A 26,181-nucleotide genomic window follows, 5' to 3' on the forward strand; every position below is an offset into this window, starting at 1 on the left:
AGGAGACTGCTGATCTCCTCTTGTGTCTTCCACTGTCAGCTCTGGTCTCTGTTCCCTTAATAGTTCGGAACACTAATATTCCCTCTCATTTGACACCCGTGGGAAAAACGTTGCTCCCATGAACATTAAATATTCCCCACCATCATAGCTGATTGCAGCTCAGCTCATGTGGCTGGTGAAGAGTAGCACAGAAGCGCACAAAATAGCCCCAGGCTGGCAGCGTGACAAAGATGCAGGTACATAAACACTAAGTTTATTGGGATGCCCTAACCAAACAGACATCATTTTCATATGGAGGATAGAAATACACAAGGAAAATAGAGAGAAATATCACCAAACTAATTTTTCCTCTATAGTTTTAACGTTGAGCCGATTTCTATCAATGGATACTTGACAGTTTTTTCAGTGTTAAATGAATACATCAACACCCTGGGTGCTTTGTTGCATGGCAGCAAATTATTTATTAGGCTACATACACAATCAGTTAATAATTACAAAACCAGCTTGAGTTTCTCAGAGCTTTGAAATCCCATCTGCTTTGAACAGCAGTGTTGTTCCATTATTAGTTCTCTGTATAGCCATGGTGCTGACCAGTAGTCTCTAAAGATCAGCAATGCTCTGCCTCCGTAGTGTGATCACGGTGGTTTACGTCAACCAGATAATGGCACATGAGATCAAAGAATTAAGAAACTTAAAAAAAACAAAACCAGCCCATGGTGATACCTGTACACAGAGATTAAAAAAAAATACCCCATTGATTTAGTAAATTGTAAACAACATGATTTATGCAAATCAGTTCACCAGAAGCCTGCTATAAACTGGCAAAGTGTCCTGCTTGTAAACCGGCGCAGTGAGAGAAAATGGATGGATGGAATTGGTTCTAAGCTAGAAAAAGAAGAGTACAGGTAGAATCGTGACCATTCAGTGGTGTAAAATGTTACTATAAATGAGCTGCAGCGCTTTGTTATTGGTACATTATCTCTTTTTACAGATAATGTTTCTCCTGTCTTATCAGAATGCAGTGAGTGAGTGTGAGGGAGAGAAGCACTGGGAAGAGAAAGAGGGAAACCTCGCACTGAAATCATTAAGGGGACTGACCCTGCTTGAAAAGGCTCACATTCAGTCCCATGTTAGAGCAACCACCATGCTAAAGTGTCCTGGAGCAAGACTCTAAATCTCCCACCCCAAAGTCCCTGAGGTGCTTTTCTGTCACTGATGCTGTGCACTCACCTCAGTGTGCAGGTCTGACGGGATGAAAGGAAATGAATTTCTCTTCAGGGGTTCAATTACAGTATAATATCCCATTATAATTATTATATACTGCAGAGCTGCAGAGATGGCCCAGACTAACAGATTTCTTCCATTTTTGCTATTTTCAGTAGATTGGGTGAATTAAAGACAACTCCTGCCTGTACCAGGTGTAAAACATTACAAAGGAACAACATGTTGACTAAGTGTATACGCGGTACATGACAGAGACTGCACATGAACATGAATGGCTTTTTTATTTGGGGGAAGAAGATGAATGGCCCCTATTCCCTATCTATCAATGCAATTTGTCTTGATTATGGCAAGCATCTGTGCCATTTTTCATATCTAAAGCTTTTATCTGCCCCATTTCATAAAAGCAGTCTTAGTTATTATACCTATATGTGGTTGTACTGTATGTGTGTGCATATACACATTGTTTCTTCTTTTAAAATTCATTTCAGACGCAATGATGTCTTTTTGCTCCGTCTGGATAACTCATCAGGTTATTATCGGGGAGCAGCTTTGGGCTAGATTTTGTGACGAGTCCTGGCTTCACTATTGTGTACTGCTGGGAAAATTAGGCTGAACTGTTTTTTGTGTGAAGCTCGTGCGAATCAAGTTCCCCCTCTCAGATTTCAGTGAACACATGCTCTCTGTCTGACTTTTCTGTCAGAGTAGATAAATATCTATACTGGAGAACAGTAGATATGTACTAAGAGACCATAAAAATAGACAGTCCTGTACTGTAGATATTTTATACAAATATGTCCCAGAGTGCCCTGGGCCAGGACTCTCCAGGAACAGTGCCAGGACACCTGGCCCAGGGCACTGTTCACATAGAGCAAAATGAATACATTAGTCAAACAAACTGAACTTTGGGGGTCAAATGTGCTTGGACACTGCACACATACCCTAGTGTGAGTACACCCACAGTTTCTTTAAACCAGCTGTAACAACTGGCAAATATGATTAAAAGGTTTACACACAGTACAGAGTTTGCTATGTCTGTGCCATAGGACAGTTTTCCATTACCTAGCTTTTCAAAACACTTTAAAACACTATCTTTTAGTTCAGGTATAACTTGGATAGATGAAACAATGTCGTGTACTCCCTGGCCAAAGTCTTCCAGATAAAACATGTCATTTGAGACATGATGGATATGTCAGCTTGGACTTATGTTAAAATATCAGTCCAAACCCTGAAGCATCATGTTGATTCAATTAAGTAGCAGAAGCCACAGCAATGTGCCAGGTCTTTTTAACATTTTGAGTTCTTGATTTTTCAACAACCCAGTAGCAATAGAGTTGCTAATCTATGCCATGTTACTAAAATGGTACTGTTGGATATTTGGGTATCAAAGAAGCATAAGATGAAACAAAATGATAGAAAGCAATTTCCCAGATTGCTGTGTAGTCTTATAATGGGTTTCAAACATACTCAAGGGGATATGCTCTGATGTTAATTAGAAAGACATCTGCATGGTGGTGTGTGAAATTAGATTGGATTAAAGAAGACTGTGGTGTATCTTCCTGTGTTATGTACTTTCTATAATGATAGTATACCACAAGACACCCCAAATAAAATATGTTGTAATCTAAATGGGATTTATCAAAAAGCTATATTCACATGCCACATATAGATACTGAAACATGTTTTTAAAAAAGCCTATATGAATTTATTCATGTAATGTTGGCCAGTACATTCTACTTTCGCATGACAGATCTGGCAGCATTTGTACTGGACATCAGTTTTGTGTTTTTTACAGAAACTATTTGATGTATTTGATGGCTGTAGTTATGTTTGATGTTGCATGCTTTTCCTTTTTGTAACAACGCGAAATCTAACCCTGCCACACATTTATTGTTAGAATTGTAGTCAGCAATGAAATGTGTCCTGCTTTTCTTTTAATGGTTACTTAGGCACGTTATAAAGTATTATATGCTGTTAAAAAAGAAAAAAGAAATAAGAAATTGTAACATAAACTAGTTTTTATGTTATAATATCCATTAGAATATTTTTTGGGGGGTGAATTCAATTTGGTGAAACAGCAGAGGGATGTTCGGAAACAACTTTGACCAACTGCATGACAAAAATTAGAATTAAAACGTTTTGCACACCATGTCGAATCAACACATTGCCCCTTTGATTCACTTAATTCATGATATTCCATTTAACTGGTGCTGTACATCATATTGATTATCAAAATTCATACACTAAATAGTCTAAACTAAGATGATTAACCTGGTACAGGTACAGATATATATTTTATTTCCTAAATATCAAAAAGAAGGTATAGAAAGAACCAATTTGCAGGGGCTGTACTCTCAACTAGTGGCTAAATTGACTGCAAGGCTCTAATCTTTGGCCTCTATTACAACGACAACAACAAAAAAGGTCCACTCAAACTTGTATTGATGAATCTGCTAACAATCTGTGAAAGTAGTATTATATAAGGCCACAGCATGGTGGAACTTTTGTTACACTCCGGCCTCTAAGCTGATGGATCAACTGAAAGTATTTGTTGACATGGCTATTTTCTTAAGCCAAATGGCAACCAGTACTGGTCCAACATCTGTCAGCAACTTTGCTCTGATATCAGCACACTGTAAGTCCCGGAGGGAAGTGGACACATTCTATATTTATCTCCACAGTGCAGGGGAAGCTCATGGAGGGCAAGAGGGCAGCAGTGACAGAACATGCTATTTTGTACATATTATTCATCCCACACTGTTTCTTCAAGTTAGTGCGTGCTGTAAACATGCAGTGCCTCCACTGCAGTGTACTTTTTAAAGAAAGCACAAGATGTTATAAAGGGTGGGAGGTATAAACATGGACGAAAAACACTTTGACCTTGTTCAATAAAAGCATCATTGAAATAACTTATTAATGCCTTTATTCATTATTTATAAGTAGGTTATTCAGTGTTTAGGGTCAATGTTAGTGGTGTACCCACTGAATCAGAAAGATGTGCAACAAAAGGAAGATGTACTGCTAAGAATATTTATTTTTATTTTCCTCTGCATTCGTTTTACATTCATTATGAAATCATGTAATCACGGCACTTGCAATGTCAAGTCAATTTAGTAACAATTATCAGATATCAAATATTTTGTGGTAGGGCTTTTGATCTATTTGAAATTTAAAATATATTCATAAGAACCCTAGTTTTACGTTTCAGCACATCCATTTTTTTTAGAAATATGTTTTGAAATGTTATTGCTACTGGAACAAGCGAGAGCACTGTTTATTGACTACCATGACATACATTAAAATGATTATTTCAACTCGGTGGTGTAAGCACAAATGATTTGTCTGCGTCAGCAGGAGGTTGAGAAATCCAACACTGTCCTATTTTTCAGCAACTGTGAAGTTCTAAATTGTATCAATCTGAGGTTTTTTTTTTAATTTTTTTATTTTTTTTTCCATATGCAGCTGACAATTTGACCGAAGGTTGCATAAATCCATACGTAGATATTTGGGTAATGTGTTTCTACTCTTTAGAAAAGAACTTTGTCTTATTTTTAATTAAGCAGTTTTGCTGAATAGCATGTCGTCTAGTGAGTTCCCAGATCTTGAATAAAAAGGCTCTGGGGTAACTATGAGTTAGATTTGAGAATGACTGAATGACATTTTCTTTCTGAGTGCAAATGATTTATAAATCAAAGGCAGGCCTCTAAGCACTGTGAAATGAGGTTTTCTGCACTGTGGTAAAATGAGTCACCTGACAAACACGGGACTTTCCTCTTACTAAGGAGAATCTGCATAGCATGTCTCCTAATGTGAATATATCTCTAAGCCAAAGATGAAGAGTTTAAAGTATGCACTGCCTCCTCTTGCAAGGCAAACATTAATGGTGCTCTCTAATCATGAGTGGGTTTGGGTGAAGAGCTACAGAAGGCCTTGAGGGGCATATTCTTATGTTTTCCAAGAATTTCTGAAAATGATCCTGCACCTACACACACTGTTAGACTATGTAATCGGTACACGCTTCAAAATGAAATAGTGGTTGACATTCTGTCTTTTGGCATATAATCGTAGGTTATTTTGATCCTTTGGATGTCATAAATGGTGTGTTTGGTTTGCTTTGCTTTTCAGGAGCAGGTGCAGCACATTTTCATTGGTTAATTTGTCTATAAATTGTGGATTTCTTTTCTACTAAATTACACTATTTCTGATAAGAATTAGATACAGAAGGACTAGAGGCACAGTAATTAGTTAAGTGCTTGATTATTAGACAATACATTGACACTGTTCTGTGTGTCAAATGTGACTGAGTATGTATAGGGTTTGGCTATGAGAAAGCACTGCTTGTTTTTAACAGTTTTCTCCAAGACACAATTACTAATAAACAAGATTTCTAATGAATAAAAAATAGTCCTCTCCTACTTCCTGAAGAGTTAGCCTTATATTCAGTATTACTAAGTATTCACATTAACAGAAAATTTTACATGATAAAGTACTGTGTTACATTTGCAGTTCTATTTTCCCCAAGAAAAGATAAGAGGAATCAACACACGTATCATGATAGTATTAAAAAGCACAGATGTACTGTAGGTTTAGACATGTCTTTGAATTTGTTACTTAAAAGCAAATCAGGTTTCTACCCTTGAGTAAATGCATTATATTTTGTAGCTCTTATAAATAGTGCAAAGTGCTCTTTTGTAAGAGATTTCAGTCTGAGAACATCAGTGAAAAGTGATATAAATAGAGATCTGCTTCTGGTTTGGTACATAAGCCCATTACAAATGGTCAAATATTTTCAGAATTATATTTCAAGTGACAGAAAATGTTACATATCCTTGCTTCTTTCAGAAATGTGCAGAACTATTAAAGTATGTTATGGTTCAAAAGTATACCCTAACACTGCAGCAGGACCCATCTACCTCATCTTTTTTGTAATTAAGCAGCTTTACTTTATATTGGCTGAGCCCAAGACTTGCACCTTCTCCGTGATGCAGTGATAAACTATTCTCAGATAAGTATACCCCATTTTCTAAATTTGCTTTAGCATCAGCATATTGGTCTAAATCTTTATACTTTCACAATGTGGAAAATGTTAAATTTCTCCATGAACAATTGGTATCTCTTTATTAACTCACTCACTCATTTTTAATAAAATCCACAAAATGTGTTCGTTTGCCAATTATGCAAACTTCTAAACTTTTAAATGCATGTCCAGAAAAAAATTTGTGAATTGCACAACTTCACTTTTCAGTGCCAGTAAAGTATTAGATATTGTAACTGAGAAACTTTAACCCGATAAAGAGAACCGACAGATTGTGTTTTGTGGCATCAGTGAAAGTTTGAGATATTCTGCAATGCAGGGTTGGCAATTCTCTGTGACATGATAGAGATAAAGCACATTATGCAAATACAAGATCAGTGGCAAAGTCTTGACAATCGTTCTCTCTCTGTGCACCTGCAGCTAAAACCCTTCATTGATTTTCAGTCTGAGGAATCAAGTTCCAGGTGGTTGAAAGTAACATAAAGCATCCTTTGAAAATGTAGTTGTGACAGCTGTAAAGGCATGAAATCATTTGCAAAGTGCTAATCAAACAAGGTAATGAACAGTGGAAAATAGGGAAGTGCTAAGTAGACAGAACAGCATAACAATGTAACTAAATTAAAATTGTCAAAAGCATTTGGAAATCCATCAAAATGTTACAGTATGAGTTTAATGAAATTAGATAACTTCATTTCTATATCTGTTCAACATGATTTATGTATGAATCCTGAAATCTAAATGTAGCCTTTGAATGGTTCTGTGGCCTCTAGTCTTGTTGCCTTTGGCCATTTAGTGCTGATAAGGTAGTTTAAATAATTTCAATAGGTGAACAGTGCTGGGGTTTCAAGTATAATACCAAGGACATGGGTGGATGTACAGTTTACGAGAAAAATCCCCTAACGTTTTCTTTTACCCTCGGAAGCCCAATATGGCACTCATCAGAACTTAACAAGGCCTGAAGTGGAAGGAGCAGCTGTCTAAGTCCTCTTAAGGATTTCCTGTGTTTGACATGTTAAACCGGGGGTGCAGGAATATGTTCCTCCCTTGCGTCTTTTCTTCCTTCCGGTCTTCTGACTTCCTTTCTTCCACACATTGTATAATTGGAATAGTACACTTTATAATGCAAAGCTATAAATTTACATAATGCTGTCATCTGTTTTTCTGAATTGATTACCTGTTCTAGTAATTCTTACTATCACAGCAAAACAAAGCTGTATTAATAAGAATCAATTCATTAAACAGACTATAGTATTCTGTCTTTGTCATAGTGATAGCTTAATTATAGCCATAGTATCATAAAATCATAAGGTGAATTTACATAAGTAAGTAATAGCCTGTGTTTATTGAAACATTTTCAATATTATTGAAAAACTCTTCTGACAATATTTTTCTCACGGCTTTTCAGGTTAATGAGTATTCAAATCACTCCTCTTGACATTTCCCTCATGACAAAGGGTGCAGTACGCAACTCTCATTTCTAACATTTGCATAATCCCCCTGTCATCCTGCGCTGTGCTATATTTGCTGCCCTTTTCCTCTGCTTCTACTGTCATTTGCAAGGAAATCTGATTAATTACAATTTTATACTATCCATTCAATTAATTGCAGATTGCAATGTCAGTGTCCAAATTTAGGAAAAGTAAAGCCCCCGCCATATGGGGGGCAGGGGGAAGAAACGTTGTCATACTGACATTTAAGGTTTCGTCTTGTAGGCTTGCTTCAGATGAAAAACAAAATAATCACCTTTCATTTCAAATACTGGGACCGTCTGATTCCATAATACTCACTAAACTTGATTATATAAAGGATGCAATAAATAGGTATACAATATCCACTGAAAGAAAATGGCACTTCTTTTCACAAGGTGAGAATAAACTGACACAGAGTGCACCTTCCATTACTATAGAAGACCTGCGCTCTCTAATAAGGACACTAGAGGAATAGCAGCTTTTCGGACAGAATCACAAACACAACAAAATCTTGTGAAGGACCAAAGACTTGTGCATCAAGGACGGTCTTGCATTTCAATGGTGTCTATAACAAGGCACCGTACTTTTATCCCTCTTTTCTTTTAATCATTTTCCATAATGACACTCCAGCCTTAATCCCAAGAGGCAGTTTGAGACAAAGGATATGCCCAAATGAAAACAGCTTTTGGAAAACAGCTCTGTGTCTGAAATGATGGAAGTTTTCAGTCACAGTCCAGCAACAGCAGATGAAATGGTTGCCTGACATGCTGTCATTTGACAAACTGTCCTGATGATGACACTGTTTATCATGCCCAAACAGGGGCTGACATAGTTATGAGGCTCATGCAAACAGGTCCTGCATGTGACATTTGAATAGTCTAGCGTTAATATTTTATGCCTGAATCTTTCTTCTGCTGTGTCTCCTTACAGTGAAAATAAAGTAGTGAAAAAAACAAAAGCTTTTTTCCTCTTTTATTATATTATTTGTCATTTCAGAATATAATGTATTTCAGCATGACTAAACAAATTCCTGAGTGGCCTTACTTTGCAGAAACTGTGAGTTACTCTTTGTTCAAAATTAAACTTTGAGATTTTAACCAAACGTGGTCTAAAATTTGCTCTTCATAACTTTTAAAGAAGTGGCATGGTTACATGAAGGGAAGTAGCCTGTTTGAAGCTGCTTAGGAACTATTTCCCCTAGTGCAGTTAATCTAGGAAGAGTAATATGTGTTGGTTGGTAAACAACAAATATTTCAACAGCTACTGGGTGGATTAGCACAAATCCACTGTCATCATTGGAGTGAAACCCACTCACGCTGGCAATCTCCATACTTAACATTTATTATTATATTGTGGTTGATACTTGTAGGAATATCTTGACAACTATTTTAGTGAGTGTGCAATGAAATTTTTATTAGATATTTATGTCGTCTGTGTATGAATCCCAATAATTTTGGTCATGATCTCACTTCTCATTTCTTTGGACTGGCATCAATTTAGTCAGGGGCATAATTTCCAGGGGGGTTAGGGGGTAATCAGACCCAACCAATATAACACCCCCCCACCCCCCACATAAAATTATGAATTATCTTGCATAAATAAGCAGTTGTTTTTCTTTACTCATTTCAGGTATTACCAGATTTATTTACGCCGATTTACAAATTATAAATTATATTATAATTATATTATATCGCCGATGTATTTAGTTGATTACCAGATTGCCTAGCATAAATAGTATTGACAACACTGTATAGTGGTTTATTTATGTAATGGGTTTTAATTTTTATTCTAAGAAGCATGAAATAATCACAGAATGGCTAGCATAGCTGAAGCTTGATAAAGTCAACATATTTCGTGTGCTCAATCAGAAATTGCATTACTGTAACTAACAAAGTTTCACATCAATGTAACACAAAACAAAATAAGGAGTAATTCACAAGTCCCAACATGTTTTTAGCATCTACAATTCTTACCTATGAAAAATAGAAGTCATGGCCTTTAATAATACTATTTCTCATTCAATGCAATTGTAATAGAGGTCTTTAACTTTCTATTGATTACTTTCACAATTATACATGAATCATCCCAAAGAATCTTACAGTGAAATTACCTGGACCCCAGAAAGGATATAGAAATACTCATGATGTTTGAATGATAGAACAGTAAATGTACCTCTCTTTTTGAGGTTGTATTACCAAAGTGAGAGAAGGATTTGCAAATGTGTTATGTGGTTATTAAAAATTGACTTCATGATGCCTTTTTGAAGAAGAAAAAATGTTGGAAGTAGTAGATGCTGAAAGGAGAGCTGATATGTATGCAATATGGTTTTGACTGCGTAGATGATCTGTATGCACTAGATGCAATAAATGCAAACTACTGGAAAAGCTACTGGAAATGACTTTTTTAACACAGTAAAAACAAACAAACATAGGTCTGTGAAGGTTCTCAGTCATCCAGGTCATCGTAGTCAAAGGAGCTTTGACCATTAGCATTAGCAGCTGTGTATATTCTATAATCTTCACTTTGATTTCAGACTTCTGGGCCATCTGGAAAGGATTGGTCTTCTTGTATATTAGCGTCATTAGGCATGTAGTAAACAATCGCATGCATTTACCTGTATTGCCCTGCATTGGCAGAGTGTTATTCTTTGATTTGTTGCGACAGAAGCAGAACTCTAAAGAGGCTGTTAAAACTGAATATAGGAGACTCCTACTTGATGAAGAAAGTCTAGATATTTCATGTGAAACTGAACAGTCAGTTTGAAGTTCGTTGTGAAATTGAATTTTGTTCGATTCAGTTGTAAATTTTGCCTAGTAATACTAAAACGATGCTGTCATTTGAAGCTGTTTTTAAGGCACCTTTTAGAATTTGGCCTTTATTTTGTTAGTGGCATAGTGACAGGAAATGAGGGAGGTAGACCAGCAGGATAACACACAGCAAATGACCCCAGGGAGATATTTGATCAGTGGTTACATCAATAAAGGGATATGCACACATGTGGTATATACCCTAACCGCTCTGCTATTGGAACCACAAGAAGCATTTCAACCCATCTCAACTCAGTTCTCATCAAAGAAGGCCAAGGTTAGGTGAAATGCATGCCCATTCTTGAGGATCTCTTAGTTGTGCTCACCCGCTTGTAGTTCATGCTTGCTTTCACAGAAACAGTAAAGGTTATTTCCTTTCTGATAAGTCCAGCCAGTCTGATCAAATGCTGTGTGAAATCAGTTTAATTCAGTTTCCTCTTGAAAGTTCAGTGAGCTTGGATCAATGATACCAGATTATTTCACAGTAGGACCTTGTGTTATCAAACATCTAACACAACACTTTAGCACCTGTGCCGCTGCTTCCAGCTCTACCAAATCATCCAACACACACGCGCGCACACACACACACACAAGTAATCCCAGGACTTACACTCCTTTGAATACCAAACAGCAATGCATTCGTTCACTTCTATTTTGCTTGGAAGCAAACAAAGATACAGTAAAGCTCTGCAGATATATAAATGGCCGGACTACTTTTTGTCGCATTATGGTGGCACTTTTTACAGTTGTCCTCCAGCTAGTCTTAAACAGAATCATAAAACAGCAGGGTACTGCTAGAAAAATTATAAATATCCATTTATGAGGCTGAAACTTGCTCGGGACTCGGTAGAGATATAACTGTCTGAACCACACCACAGAAACATCTGGAGCGTGTTGACAAGAGGACCTTAACATCATACAGCTTGAGGGTCAACACAACTGCCTGATTCTCATCAACATCATAATTAGCAATATTCTCAATGAAAAAGTAGTACTGGGCATAAGTTTCAATTCTACTCAGATTTTATGTATGAAACCTGATGGTTTTGTTGTTTTAACAGAATAAACAACTAATTCTAGTAATTGAAGTTTTATGAATCCAGTGATTGTGTAAGCCTAATAAAAAAATATTTTCATTTTTATTCAATAGGACTACACTTTATTTTTAACCTCCTTCAGCATGGAAAATGTTAGAGAAAAAAGCTGATTTTCTCCACACAAAACAGCACAGCAAAGGGCCACGGTGACATTAGGCAGGGGAGACTGTTGCTCAGTATGGCCTTTGGCTGTTTAATGAGACAGAACATTTGGCCAGTTGTGATCTGGCTGTTTTATTATGTGAGCAGACAACTGCAGAACCCATTTAGCAACCAAATACCTGTGGATTTGATTTTGACAGAGCTGTCTGCTTCTCCTCTGTCTGTCTCGCTCACGTAATCACTCAAAGACCTGAACTGGACCAAAGGATTGGATTCAACAATTCTTTAAAAGCCGACATGTAAAAGTTTTGCTCCAGTCCAATTTAAAGCATATAGATGGGCTGACTTGACAGGACTTTTCATACATATACATATATATATATATATACATATGTGTGTGTGTGTGTGTGTGTGTGTGTGTGAGTATAATATATGCATATATATGTGTATATGTGACGTCAAAGTACACAAGACTAGGAATCAAAGAATTCACATTTATATAAGAATAAACGCTTCTTTTTTTAAACACAAGTGGTACTGTAGATCTACATCAGTGCATATACATGGATATATAGAACAATGATAGTTGAACGCAACTTGAATATAACCAACTTGGAACAGGTTAGTTAATCTTTAGGCCTAAAAAAAATGTTGATATAATAGCATTTTACCAGTTCAGGTAATGTCTGTTCACAAATTATCAGTTGTTATCAGTTATTACAGTTGTTTAAAACAATCATTGCTCTAGACTATTGTCTGTTCCACTGTGATAGCCTGTCTTCTATCATTGTAGTGTATTTGATAAATGAGCCAGTTGTCTCAGTGTTTGAACTGTTTTTACGACAAAGAGTGATTGAGAGCAATTCTACCGATGAAAGTTAAAAGATATAGATTGAAATCTGAAGCAGCAGAATGACAGTTCTGATAGGCTGTTAGCTGATAAACCTGTCTGTTCCCTCTGAGAAACAGAATGCTTGCCCATACCATGTGGTTCAGGTTCCAGCTGAAGTACCAATATTCCTAAAAGACTTGTTAATGTGCTTCGGGAATGATGCAAAACAAGATTACACTTGAGCACTGAAGATGTGGCAACAGTGGAAATGGATTCCTCAAGACAGTGCAAAGTAGCCTCAAGACTGTTTATATTGTTTTTCATATGACAGCTGTTAATAAAAAGTGTTTCAGTTAAACCAAGATGGTGTAAAAAAAAAAAAACAACCCAAAAAATAAGATTTCAGAAGGCTATCATTTTGATTATGTAGATTAATATAGATCATGGATTACTTAAGATTCTTTCAGTATATTATCAAGTATATGTTAGTATATTCAAAATTTCATTTCACATGACATAAATTACAGGTTTTATTCATTATGTTTCATATCATAAACTCAGAATCCCAAAGATTTATAAAATAGGTTTTTCCTATATTAGAAAAACCTATTTTAAGTTAACACATTGAAGCTAATCATTTACACCAGCTTGTGCTCAACATATTATCATGTGCAAGAACATTTCTCTGAGATTCGTTTTCCATTCATTTAGAGCATGATTCCACTCTTGGCATGACTTCAGAACTCATTGCCTCTTTTTATGTGTAGTCTGGGATTTTAAAAGATGTAATATGTTTTTTTAAGCTGATACAGTGTATGTGCAAGGTCAGTATTAAGTAGTATTAAACACATAATTTAAAGTATGTGGGGAAAAAACATTATTTTCCAAAAAAGAAGAGGAAAAGTTTAAATCTCCCTGTGGGGCTTTGATTCCCCCTTTGTGTGGACTGTTCAAAGAGGTAGCTGAGCCGGACACACAGGGGGCTCTGCTGTCGGTGCCTTTCCAGGAAGACTGATGATAGGCAGCAGCTTGAATCTGGCAGAAACTGAATGGACGCAGTGGCACAGAGAGTACTGGACATGTCTGTAGTGATTACATTCTGCTACAGAAGAAGTTCAGGGGTCAGGCTGACTGTGTACCGGCAGCTTGCTGCACCAAACTGACTGTATTCCCAGCACTGTGCAGTGCTATCTCCTTATGATGCCTCAGGCTAGCTCTGCAGGTTCACTGCCACTCTGTTGAGCCTTCTCAGAATTTGATAATCAAAATTAATTCCCTCAGTGCTCTGACTGCACACCTGTGTAGCTCATATTATTCCATGGAGATAACAGTTGCAAACGCAGATTTCACTGAAATGGTTCAAATTTACAGCATTAGCCATTAGCCATCTCTGCTTAAGATAATCAGCTAGTTAGTGGTAAAGCCAGAACAAGAAAATTGAAGCCAGACTCTTGATCCTGTCTGAGAACTATTTTCAGATCATTTTGACAGCAATTAATTCAGTTTAAGAAATCGAAATAACCAGTTCAAACCTCACCCTGTTTTATGAACATCTCTCAATAGCACGCAACACAAAGAATAATGCAACAGCAACAAAACCAGCTTCTGTGTGAAAATGATCATGTTTAAAGTCAATCTTTAAAGTCAGCAGTTTTTTAAAAAGTTTTAAATATCATACTGTTTACAATTTCAGACTTCAGAGGCTGAATTTCTTTCTCACTCAAACGGAAACACTTTTGGTGGTTGACAAAATGAGATTCAAAAACGAGAACCACTTTAACATAATTTTAAATACCTGGGGATGCTTGTGGAAATGTTTGAAGAAGGACTTACCGTCCTCTCGGGACTTCTGAATAAATGCATCAACCCCGCTTTCTCCATAGTTTCCCTCTGAAGCGACAGTAGAGACATAGTTCCAGTTCATAGCTTTGACAATGTCCACCATCGCCTGTGCCTGGTATGTGTCTGGAGGCACCACACGGGAAAAGAAGTCGTAGCGGGTGTTGTCACTCAGCTCTGGAGCTGTAGAAGCGTAGCTCACCTGAGGGATCTGCGAGAGAGGAAGAGAAGATCAAGAAATGTGATGGTTATGCATGATGAAATATATAAATAATATACTTTGTGCAAATTAATTATATATACAGCAAAAAGGTTCCACACAGTTTTGTGTACAAAAAAACAAACTGCTGAATAATATGACACCTAACAGCTGCTGATATCTCTCATGTACTCATTGTAGATTATTCTCCCTCGGCAGTTCGCACACTGTTGCTTTAAATAGTCCTGATGATCACAGGCTTAGCTACAATACTTTCTGAAAATTATTTTCCACACCAGTCAAGCAACACTAATCTCTTCATGACTTCACAGCAAGATTTATTTTGGTGTTGAAAAACATATAAGCACAAAAGCAAAGGTGTTGTCTCCAGAGCTGAAATAATACCCCATGTTCTTGTCAGTTTCCATAAAGATATTATTGTTTCTTAGTAATGATTACCATATTGTTTCCTAGTATAGTTTACAAGTAGAAAACGAGGTGTGGGTGTAGCTCAGTAGAGGGAAGATAATCAAAAGGAAGTCAAGTTCATTATTGTGATGGAAACAGCTTTGGTTTATCTTGAGATAGTTATTAAAAGAAATGATTATGTTCTTTAATAAATATCCTTTAAAACATCCAGGACACATAATAAGAGCTTATACTGGCAAGTGCAATTTTCAGAGTCTCTACATGCGTCTCTTCCGAAATGTATCTTTGTTCTTAGTTGCACTACACAAGTGTTTTTGCCGCCTCTAGCAGAAAACTCTTCGTCTCAACTTTTGCTTGCTCAAGTTATTTCAGATTTGTGGCTGTCATAGCTTGTGTGATCTTCTTATAGGATCTGTGCTGCACAGTTTGAAAGTTAACTGACCAGATTTTATGGCATTCAGTAATGTGGGTCCATTTCAAATATGGACACTCTTTTAATGTTGCTCCATTTTTCCCTCATTGTGATCGAATCGGCTTGTAGATGCAAAAAGCATCATTACATTTGCTGAAGGCCAAAACAGTGTTTAATTACATTTTCCTACATCCAGTGCCAAAGTAGAGCGCATGTCCTAAGGTCAGCTCTGCCTATTTAAGTAGTCGTAATACAGGAAGTATTTTACATAAAAACCCCACACAAAATGTCAAGATAATAAAATAATACACAACCAAAAGATCCTAATGTTGACAAATCAATGCGATATTGCATAATTTTATAATTATAATAAGTGAATACATTTCTATTGTAATAAAGATTAACTGCAAAAAACATTCATTTTCAGTGACAAGTTAGGAGGTAAAAATATCTGAATTTGACTGACACCTGAATAAAATGTCATTCTTTCCAAATACTGTTTGAATGCTATGCTGGGGTGCCATGGGACCTCAGCGTAGCTCTGGGGAGTCTAACAAATCATGACACTCTTGAGCATTCCTAATGACATGAAAGGATGCACAGATGGAGGGATAACCTGACACCAACCACTTAAAACCATGTAATATTTAAGAACATAAATTAGTTACTGCTTTAACTTAATGATAAGATAGCTTTTTAAAAAATTGTTTATGTTAAGAAGTAGGACTATAGGTGGATAGTTATGTTCTGATGCGCTTGTGTTCTGACAGTGCTACATGAAAGTAAACGTTACCAGCTGAAAGTCCTGTTTTACCAATATTTGCTCCACAAACTGGAGTAAGACTGCTGTGGGAGTCATACTGTCCCTTCCTCTCTCCCTTACTTCCCACAGCTGAGGCCTTTGATGTGGTCAGCTGCAGCGTTGCACTGATTCTGCTTCCACTGTGCGCCCTGCTTGTAGCTGCAGCCTGTGCTAGGAGTACAGCTGTTCAATCTGTGCCCGTGACCTACAGCTCCTTGCAACTCATTTTACTCCACAATGACTTTACTTTTGTTCGTTTGTTTTTTGTTGGTAAAACTGGAACGAGAGGTGCCTTAAATCTGTACTTAAGACTGTATTCTGTGCAGACCTGGCTTTAGGAAGTGAATTGTGATGCAGCAAGCGAGCCACTCAATACAGCCTTGTTAAGTTGATTTTCTTCAAAGAGGAGAACATGCAGAAAAGGGAAGTCTGTGTTGGTTTATAATGGACTGTCTGTGTGTGTTGCATGTTATCACACTGTGTCTTGTCTTCAGAGCATTTCTATGTCACTTGTCTTGTGTCAAGTTAGTATTGCTTGTAGAAACTGCCCTGCCTCACAAGCTCTGATCACTGAATAAATGTTAGAGACTAACATGCGACTTACATGTGTTTCTGCCCTGTTGTAGTATTTGGCTATTGAGTCTGCACCCTGCAGACTGGCAGCACTTTGTTGCTGTAACATAAGCAGGTCAGTGTACTTTTAACCACTAAGTCTGTTCTCTTCTCTTTTTTTCCACCTTTGTTTCTCTCTCCCTCTTGGAAAAATTAATCGTGTGAATCATATTTTTTTTGTCTCTCACTCTTTTGACGTCATGAGACGACAGGCGAGATTCAGCAGGATGAAAGTTAAGTGTTGTACAAAGGTGTTTGGAAGGTGTTAATGATGCCTTGTTTTAGATTATTTTAGTGCTCTAACATACAGCGAAAATGAGCTTTTTAGCCATTCACACCCCAAATTTGCTCCCCGAGTCATGTGTCAGAGTGATAGGAAAATTATTAAGATATAACATCTAACACAGTATGTCCTTCCAGAATAAAATATGAGGTGATAACACATGTATCATACTGCCTCTGGCATCTGCCTTATAGTATCCTGTCTCTTTTAAGCTCGTTTTCCAGATGTTTCATTTAAAACTCAGATTGCATCTAATCAACCATCTCCTGCTGACATTTATGGCCGTACCTGCTATTTATGCTTATGCTGTTACTGTATTTTCCAACTGATGTTCAGTCTTCTTAGAAGAAGCTGACATAAAAAGCTAATTTTCTAAAGATAAAATGCCAATTTTGAAGCTAATTTGCTGAACTGAGGAAGTCTTATAGCAGAAAACAATAACATATATGGATCTTATGAATAGTATATGAAAATTGGATTTCAAAGAAGGTCTTTTAATTTTGCTGTTCCCATGTATTGCAGTGCTGTTGTGACATGTCCAGACTCATATCTGCCAAATAAGTGTGAGGTGCTGTGAAGCTACGCTGTTGTATTTTTCACCTGAGGGATTTTCACTCCTGTAACAATCACACAATTTCAGCGTTCTGTCAAGATTCAGGAGAGGCAGAGCTTATCGTGTTTGTCTTGCCAAGATTTCTTGCTCACTGGACTACAGCGATGGTCCTGAACAGTGTGCTCCCTCTAATAGAACAGAGTCGCTTCTTAGCATCCGCTGAAGAAATTAAATTCTTCGGCACAGGTGCCGCCTGATGTACCTCCAGTGAATCAAAGATACCGGGAGAAAAAATACAAACGTGATGTGTGGCGCTTTGATGGGGGTTTTGACATAAGAAAGGGGTTTGCTCTGAGCAGATGAATTCAGCATGGATTACTACACTCGTAAACACATTCAGTGATAAAGATCTTAGTAGGTTGTTTAAAAATGACTTGGTTCTAGTAATGCTGTGTACACTTACCATCTGTTCAGGCTGAGATGAAAGCGGCTGAACTTGCTGTCCTCTCAGATGAGCTTTTTGTGATTCAGTCAGTATAGGGAATGCCAGTACATTATTCCCTCCTCTCCAAGTTTATAGAGCTCTTTTAATCAGCACCTACCCTACCCCACCACTATCCATTTAATTTCTAATGGGCTTAGGAAATATGTTTAATTGCTGTGATGTGAGTCTCAAGAAGATATTTGATGCAGATTTAATGTTCAAATCACTTGCTTTAAATAACTGTGCCTTTTTAAAAATTCAATGAGCTCATTTGGCACTGCATCAATGCAGGAGTAATGATGCTCATTAGAACTGTACAGAAATATTATACATCTACAGTGTTTGCTGGGGAAGAAAAATCAAAAGCTTTAGTCGGACTTTGGAAATGTTTCTGCAAATACTTCCTATGAAAATGTAAAAGGAGTATATTTTTTATCTATGAAAGCAGAAAAAAGGTTTCAGTTCACAGGAAGAGTCCATATTTAGGATTGGTGTTACTATGTACGAGGTGTTGATGTATTATTAAAATGTATTTTCACTAAGCGAAGAAAACAAGAAGAGAAAAATAAGATAAAAACAATGGTTCCAGATACATTTGCAGGTTTAACTACTAAGTTCAACTAAAAACATCCGTCGTCTAATTAACTTGTCACCAGAATCCTATGAACAGTTTATGTTTACTTAAAAGGTGCAATAGATATTAATTAAATGAACACTTATATTCATGATATAATATGCAAGATTTAATGATGACTTATTTTTCCAAAACTAAATACATTTTTTCACTATAAAACATGACAAAAAAGGTGATAAACCTTATGTAAGCATGCTTGGTTCATTAGCTAATGGACACAAATCCCTTAGAGCTTGTGTCAGAAAGAGCAATAAGTATGTAAAATGCATGTATGTACATGTTTATGTATGCGCTGTGTTGACCTCTTATGAACAAGGGAGTGGCTGAAACTAGCTTCGTAATCAAAACCAAGGCAATTCTTATAAACTAGCAAAGCATGTACTGATTAAAATAAGAAAATAAAGGACACTAATTGAGAACAAATATATTTGATGTGTGGGAATTATGACTGGAATTTAGAGTATATATTGATGTAATTCATGTCTACCTAGAAAATTAGTCTAAAATATATTATTATGGCATAAAACTTTTTATGTAATTCTCAGACAAGTCTTCAGCTATCTAGCTAGATAGCTACAGCTGATATAATCTGATTTTCATTTTAGGCCTCGGTCACACAGGCCATGAGACCCTTTGGAAAAACTATGGCCAACCAATCAGTGTATTCCCTAACTAGAGAATGACTGGTTGCTCGGTGAAATTGGTCATAAATTTTTGTACCAAAAACCTCCTTCTGATTGCTTTGGTTGGAGGCAGATTGGTGTGATCACCTGTAATTTACATGGAAGGCGCAGTGACACTTGAAAAAGGGAAATGCAAACCAGAGAGGGAGAACATTTCCCTCTCGAAGTAATGGTCGTGACTTACCGCTGAAACCAACGTATTTCAAAAGGCACAGCTTTTATTTTAAAGTTTCCAGTTTCCATATTGCAGCTATGCCCTAAATTGTGCTGTTGTCTCTAATTTGCAAAACACTTTTGACTCTACCTGCATATAAAGAGTTTTGTAAATGTAGTTACTGTGTTGTTTCACAGATGCTCTTGAGAGCCATAGCACCTTTAGGCATACAGCTGTAGTCTTCAATTAAAAAATAGCTGAACATAAAACTGGATGTCATCCAAGGTGAAGCATCCAGTCAGTAAATCCTGTCATAGTAGATTTCCATTCTTAGCCAATGGTATGTTAAGCAGTAGTGTCATGCTTAGTGACAGATATTGCTGTGCTAATGACATTTATATGCTTTCTAATATTCAGTTACTTTTCTTATCATTAAGACACCTTTCCTGCCAGGGGAAAAAAACGTTATCTATAAAGCTTGGCTTGACCCTGTGAATAACTACTGGACGAATCTGCTGAGTCATAAAGCCCGCTGAGATCTTTCCACCCATTGTTACTGAGATCAATATAGTGAGTGTAAAGAGAACAATGCAAGCTCCACATAGATGCTTGTGCCCAGGATCAAAATCAGATCCGATACTACAGGTGCTTAATCACTTCTACTCTTTATAGTTTGCCAAGTATTTTTCTCAACAACATATAAGCGGACTCTGTATTGCCTTTTACTAACTCAATTTTACATAGAATCTTAACAATGAGGGTAATTATCTGAAGAAATTTTGTAACCCTTCACCCTCGGCAACAGTATTTCCCCCAGATTAACTGCTTTGGTTTCAGTAGGAGTGGAGAGAAACTAGAGAAAAATCCCCACTGTCTGTTTTGCTTTATTTTGATATGGATCAGTTTAGTCAGTCTGCAGTTTCGTATCAAAGTGGTCAGAGCAAACATGAATGTTGTTTTTGTGTGTGTTTGTATTTGTCTTGCATGGGTCTGATGTAAATGAGGTAAATGCTGATGTGAAACTATCTGTCTACCCATCCATCATCTTTTTTTAACCAGTTACCCTGGTCTATGTTCTATGTAGTCTAAGCAGACTTGGCCTCCCTCTCCCCCGCCACCCGCTCTTCTGGGATATGCCAAGCCAGCAATCCCCCCAGCATGTCCTGGATCTGCCTCAAGGTCTCATCCCAGTTGAACATGCCTGATATGCCTCACCTAGGAGGCACCCAGGAGGCATCTTGGCCAAGTGCCTGAACATTATCAACTGGCTCCTTTCAATGCAGAGGAGCAACAGCACTGCTCTCGGTCCTTCCTGGATGAATGAGTTCCTCACATTGTTAGGCTGAGCTGGATACTAGGACCACATCCTGGACCCAACCCTGGGGCAGAGGCTTGTTGGTGAACACATGGTAGGCAGGCGTTAGCTCATCAGACCACATAGATCCATCCTCTTGTGGACCCAACACCCACAAGACCCACAAGTCCAGTGCTTTGTGACTTATGCAACAGTCGACACTTTATAATTGCCACAGTGTCTGCTGCACTCTTGGCAAGGTCGCTCTTGTGAGTCTGATTTTGAATTTCAGTGATAGTTTTACTTGGATAAAAGATATAAAAACACTATCTTTTAAAAATAAATTTTAAAAATTGGGTTTTTTTGTGTGTTTCTGTCATAAAAAAATGAATACACAGGAAAAAAATGTGTTATGCAATAATAATAAAAAAAGTCCTGCTTAAAAGAAACTTTAATTGGATTTAGAGCAGCTAGAATGTTAAAGAAAAAATGGCACTGGCAAGTCCAATCAGCAGCAAGGTAATTAAAGCCATTGTCAACTAACACCTGCAAGATTAGCTTGCTAGCATCTCAGTATTTGTAATTTTAATATACTCTAAAATCCTTATAGATTCAGACCACTGAAAATCTCAAGATAGACAGAAACTGTCAGACATTTCTATCCAGTAGGGCACTTATTGCTCTCAGGAGATGGAAGCAAAAACAGACATTAAGAGCTGTGTAAGAATACTTTGGCACTGCTCCTAGCTTCAGTTCACAGGAAGAGTCCATTGATAACTCACATTGCTTTATATAAAACGTTCTGATTTTTTGTCTTAAAGTTTGAATGAAGCCGTCTCACCTGCTGCTAACCTTACATTGATTTATACAACACCACCCGTGTTGTTATATACTAGGCTCAAATAGTATAATGTATATTGTTTCCGTATGATAAGGTGCTTTATGTGAATTACATGGGTGAATACTGATAATACTGAGATTGAAGTTATGAGTATTTCATATTCAACATATATATTTTATGACGAAACGTGCTGCCCATGTAAAACCTGTAAGCAATGAGCCAATCTTAGTTTAAATAATGTGGAAACACAAAATAATGTGTTTTGATGCATGCTCAGTCATCCAGGTAAGGAAATCCCAAAAAGTTGATTCTGTTCATCTCGACATAACGTTTTCAGTGGGAGAAGTAACAGCACATTTGCATAATGACTGAAACTAGCACCACTGACAAATAATGGGCTGTGAGCTCAGTTTCATGATTGTTAATAAATACATTGTAATGACGATTGATCAACAACCTGATCAATGACAATTGACAATTTTGTCGATGCTCAGTGAAAAAAATACTTACGAGCCGCTGAAACAAGATTGTCTGAGGCAGTTAGAACAAGACAATGCTATTGACTGGACCTCATACTACAGGTCATATCCAGGGGAAGCTACGCCAAGTCTGTATGGTTCACCAAAGATACATAAACAGCGTGTACCTTAAAGATCAATTGTTTGTATGATCAACTTGGTCATCTATAACATTTCAAAGTTTCTGGCTTTGATGGTAGGCAGCTCTGAACACCACATCCAGAACACTTTTTTTGAGAAGGTGAAAAATGTCATGATGCAGGCAGATGAAACAATGGTCTCATATGATGTTACATGTTACTTGCTGAATAAATGAGCTCCTTAGCCAGTCTTTGATGATGGCTCCAGAACCTTCAGAAGTAACTTGCTTCCCTTCCTTGGTTCAATGATCAGTTACTTTTTTCAGTTACTACCCATAATTTGTGGCTATAGGTGAGGATAGGAATATAGATTTGCCAGTAAATCGCTAACTTTACTTGCGTGCTCAGCCATGAGTTCACCACAACAGAACCGCACAGCACCTGCATCACTGTAGATGCTGCACTAATCCATCTGTCAATCTCCCATTCCACTCTCATGAACACTACTTAAACCCATCAACTTGAGGCAGCAACTCATCTGCGATCTGAAGTGGGCAACTGCCTTTTCTGACTGAAAACCATGCCCTTGGATTTGGAAGCATCAATTCTCATCCCAGCCACTCCACACTTGGCTGCAAAACTCTCGAATGCAAGGTGGAGGTCATTACTCTTTGAAGCCACCTGGACCACATGAAAATCAAAGGTTTGATCATCAGACCATCAAACTGGACGCCCTCTATCATTTCTCCTAGAAATTATGACCACAAACTTATGAGCAGAATCTGTGACAGCTAATCAATATTTAATCATGCTGAATTTAAGGAAGTTGTTTTAAAGAAAATTACATTTAAATAAAACATCAGACAAGTACGGAAGTAATTCCTGCATATGTTAGTGTAGAATACTTCCACTGCCTTTATAACATCCTGGGCTATCACTAATTTTTCCATGCTGTCGCTGATAGCCAAGAAATGTAGGAACTGGTTCGTAGGTTAATTTTTGAGAATTAGAGTTGCCAGTATTTTATGTTAAGGAGCCAAACCTTACAGCATAAATCTTTCCAATTTTTGCCAGGTTAGTTGTTTCCTGCAGAACCCAAAGGTAATTAAAAATAACACTGGGCTGCTCCACAGTGCAAGGTTGCATAAAGTTGTTATGGGGAAACAGCTTTTGAAAATAGAAGAGTGGAGCAATATGGGGGGCTTCTATATACCTGAATACTTTATGGAGATCAACAAAATTTAGAATTTTTTAATTTTTAGTTTAATAGATTAATTGCAAGACACTTTCTAAACTCGACTTTATTTTGCACCATAACTAGCAACAGTGTCACTAATTGGTTTGCATTTTAGAACCAAACATTTCTTTCTATTTTAGTGTTCCAGGACCTGATTTACAGGTTTTGCAGTGGTGAAAGCCCTGGATCTGACATGATATACAAACCAGTCTACACAACTCGTTTTGTCATTGTTCGTTTATTCAATTCGAAACTCACATGCACACATGCAAGCACCCACTCACTCGTGCATGTGCGTACACACACACACGTACAAACACACTTGGGTGTAAAACCCATAGATGCACAAACACACCAAACCCAGTGCAAAACAGTAGCCAGAGGCTATTTCTGCATTGTTACAGTTTGCATAAATCTTTGTATCTCTGAAAAAAAAAAATAGAGCAGGCAGGCAATACTAGATAAGAGTGTATTTCCCATTCTTGCAGAGGTGGGCCGTTCCACTCCATTTGCAGCCTTTTGTCAAAATAGGTAGCTAATTTTTCATACTTTGCCTTAGCAAAAACAATACGAAAAAAATCTTGCAGCCAAATTAAATATTTGATGGGCCTCAGCACTTGTTGTTTACTCCCTGTTTCGAAAGGCACTCTGTGTTCCTACACATGGCTTTTGTTCTATTTGTTAAGCAGTGGCAATCATTAATTTGAGCAGTGGCAACTGTGATTAATTATCTCATTACAAATTGAATTATTACTTGCGTTAAACATGCAAATGAGCTCAACTAAAGGTTGAGCATGTTGTGAGATTTGAACTAAATGACATTTGTGATTAATGACTCATTGCATAAACAACAATGCACTTGTTTACCACAAAAATTGAAGGAAGTTGTATAAAGTGCAAATAATGCTCAGGTTTTGACTAATCTTCCCCTGGGTTATAATGAATTAGCATGATAACCCCAGCATTAACAACCACATAAAAAAGATGAATGTGTGATCAAAATACCTAACTGATGCTTCATCAAGTATTGCCTAGCTATGAAAAGCCAGAGTATTTTATGAGAGCTCTGGAAGATGTAGAACAGATGTTAAAAATTGTAATATTATGAAACGTCTGGGTGTCTTCACAGTTAGCACAATGGATATCCCTTTTGTATTCAGCAATCCTGAACTGGTGCTCTCCTCTGTCTCCTCTTCTAAGGCAACTAATACATACTGCATTGGTGCAGAAGACATCAGTGAAGTGAAAAAGGGATATTCTTAGCAGTGCCTTGGGATAGAAATGGATTTAATATCTCTGGGAAGGTTCACAATAAGTCTTGCACGTCACATCGTATTCAGTTTATTCACTGATCTCGCTCAATCTCAAAAGTGTCTTAAAGACCATGAGGTCAGTGGTGTACAGGCCTGCAGTGTATTGTGATGCCTGTTGTTTCTGCATTAAAAAAAAATATCATTATTGGACAGCTCTACTCAATATTTACTGCAATGCTTCACACCAGTGATGGAGCCACACCAGAAACAGCCAGGGAGAGAGCCAATAACTGTTTTGTTTTGTTTGTTTTTGGGTTTTTTGGGGGGGGGGGCGGTCCCTCTGGGCCAGTTCACAACTTTGTATAATTATATGCCCAATTCATTCTTCTGCATCACTGAATCATGACCTAAACGGATTTCAGCCCAAGACACTTCATTAAAGCTTTTGTATTCAGAACTCTTGTTGGCAGCAGCCATAAAAATTATCAGGAGGCACAAATGTGACAGACACCAGTGTTAGCAGTAAAACTGGTGATAACGGACTAAGAAGATGGAGCTAACTAAAAATAATGAGTTCATAATAAATCTAGTTTTCCTGAGAGGAAACCATAACCTGAAGGGAAATATCATGTTTAAAATAAACGTGATTCATTTACAGTATTTCATTTCAATGCGGTTTATTTGACCAATTCTTTTTCCTGATAACCATGAAATGTATGTTTTATTACATTCCTTTATAAGAAAGGAAGACTAAATGAGAAAAAAATAAATAAAGAACAGTAACTTGAAAAATTAGCTGCCATTTTTTAAGTATTATGATCAATCAGAAAAAGTCACCAAAAAAAAGCTAGTTTGATTGTTCATTGTAATGAATATGTAACTTCTGTATATACTTTTTTCAGTTTTCTAAAGAAAATAAAAAACCTGCACTGTATGTATGTTGTCAGTTCCATGGCTTTGGTTCTAGATGGAAAGAACTCATGATGCATAATAGACAAGAAAACCAAGGCTATTATCATTTTTTCCTAGCATTGCTCTGTGCTCTGTGGCACTTTTGGTCTGTCACTTTGGTCTAGATTAAATCTCTGGATTTGCAATGTATTGCTATTCATTTTTGCAGACATTCATAGAGGAACTGCCATAAATTATAGTATTTAATATTTATGTTCAACTATAGAATTTATATTTTTTGCAATGCCATATTAGCATTTCATTAGCATTTACCTTAAAGTATTTTTTGCCAACATGGCTGTAGAAATAAAATATATGCAAATTAGTACCACATTATGGATGTGTAATGCATTCACTTGA

General features: G+C 37.1%; 1 protein-coding gene across 1 annotated transcript in view; it reads right to left on the reverse strand.

The window, feature by feature from the left end:
- Positions 1-26,181, reverse strand: part of LOC146610940 (metabotropic glutamate receptor 4-like) — a 135,490-nt gene that overhangs the window by 48,952 nt on the left and 60,357 nt on the right. The window contains exon 2 of the mRNA XM_085345394.1: positions 14,397-14,613. Within this exon, the coding sequence (XP_085201520.1) occupies positions 14,397-14,613 (217 nt within the window). The remainder of the gene's footprint in view (positions 1-14,396; positions 14,614-26,181) is intronic.

The sequence above is a fragment of the Diplotaxodon limnothrissa genome, linkage group LG20 (assembly GCF_057381915.1).
Source record: "Diplotaxodon limnothrissa isolate DT_005_m linkage group LG20, D_limnothrissa_male_GT1.1, whole genome shotgun sequence".
NCBI classification, from domain to species: Eukaryota; Metazoa; Chordata; class Actinopteri; order Cichliformes; family Cichlidae; genus Diplotaxodon; species Diplotaxodon limnothrissa.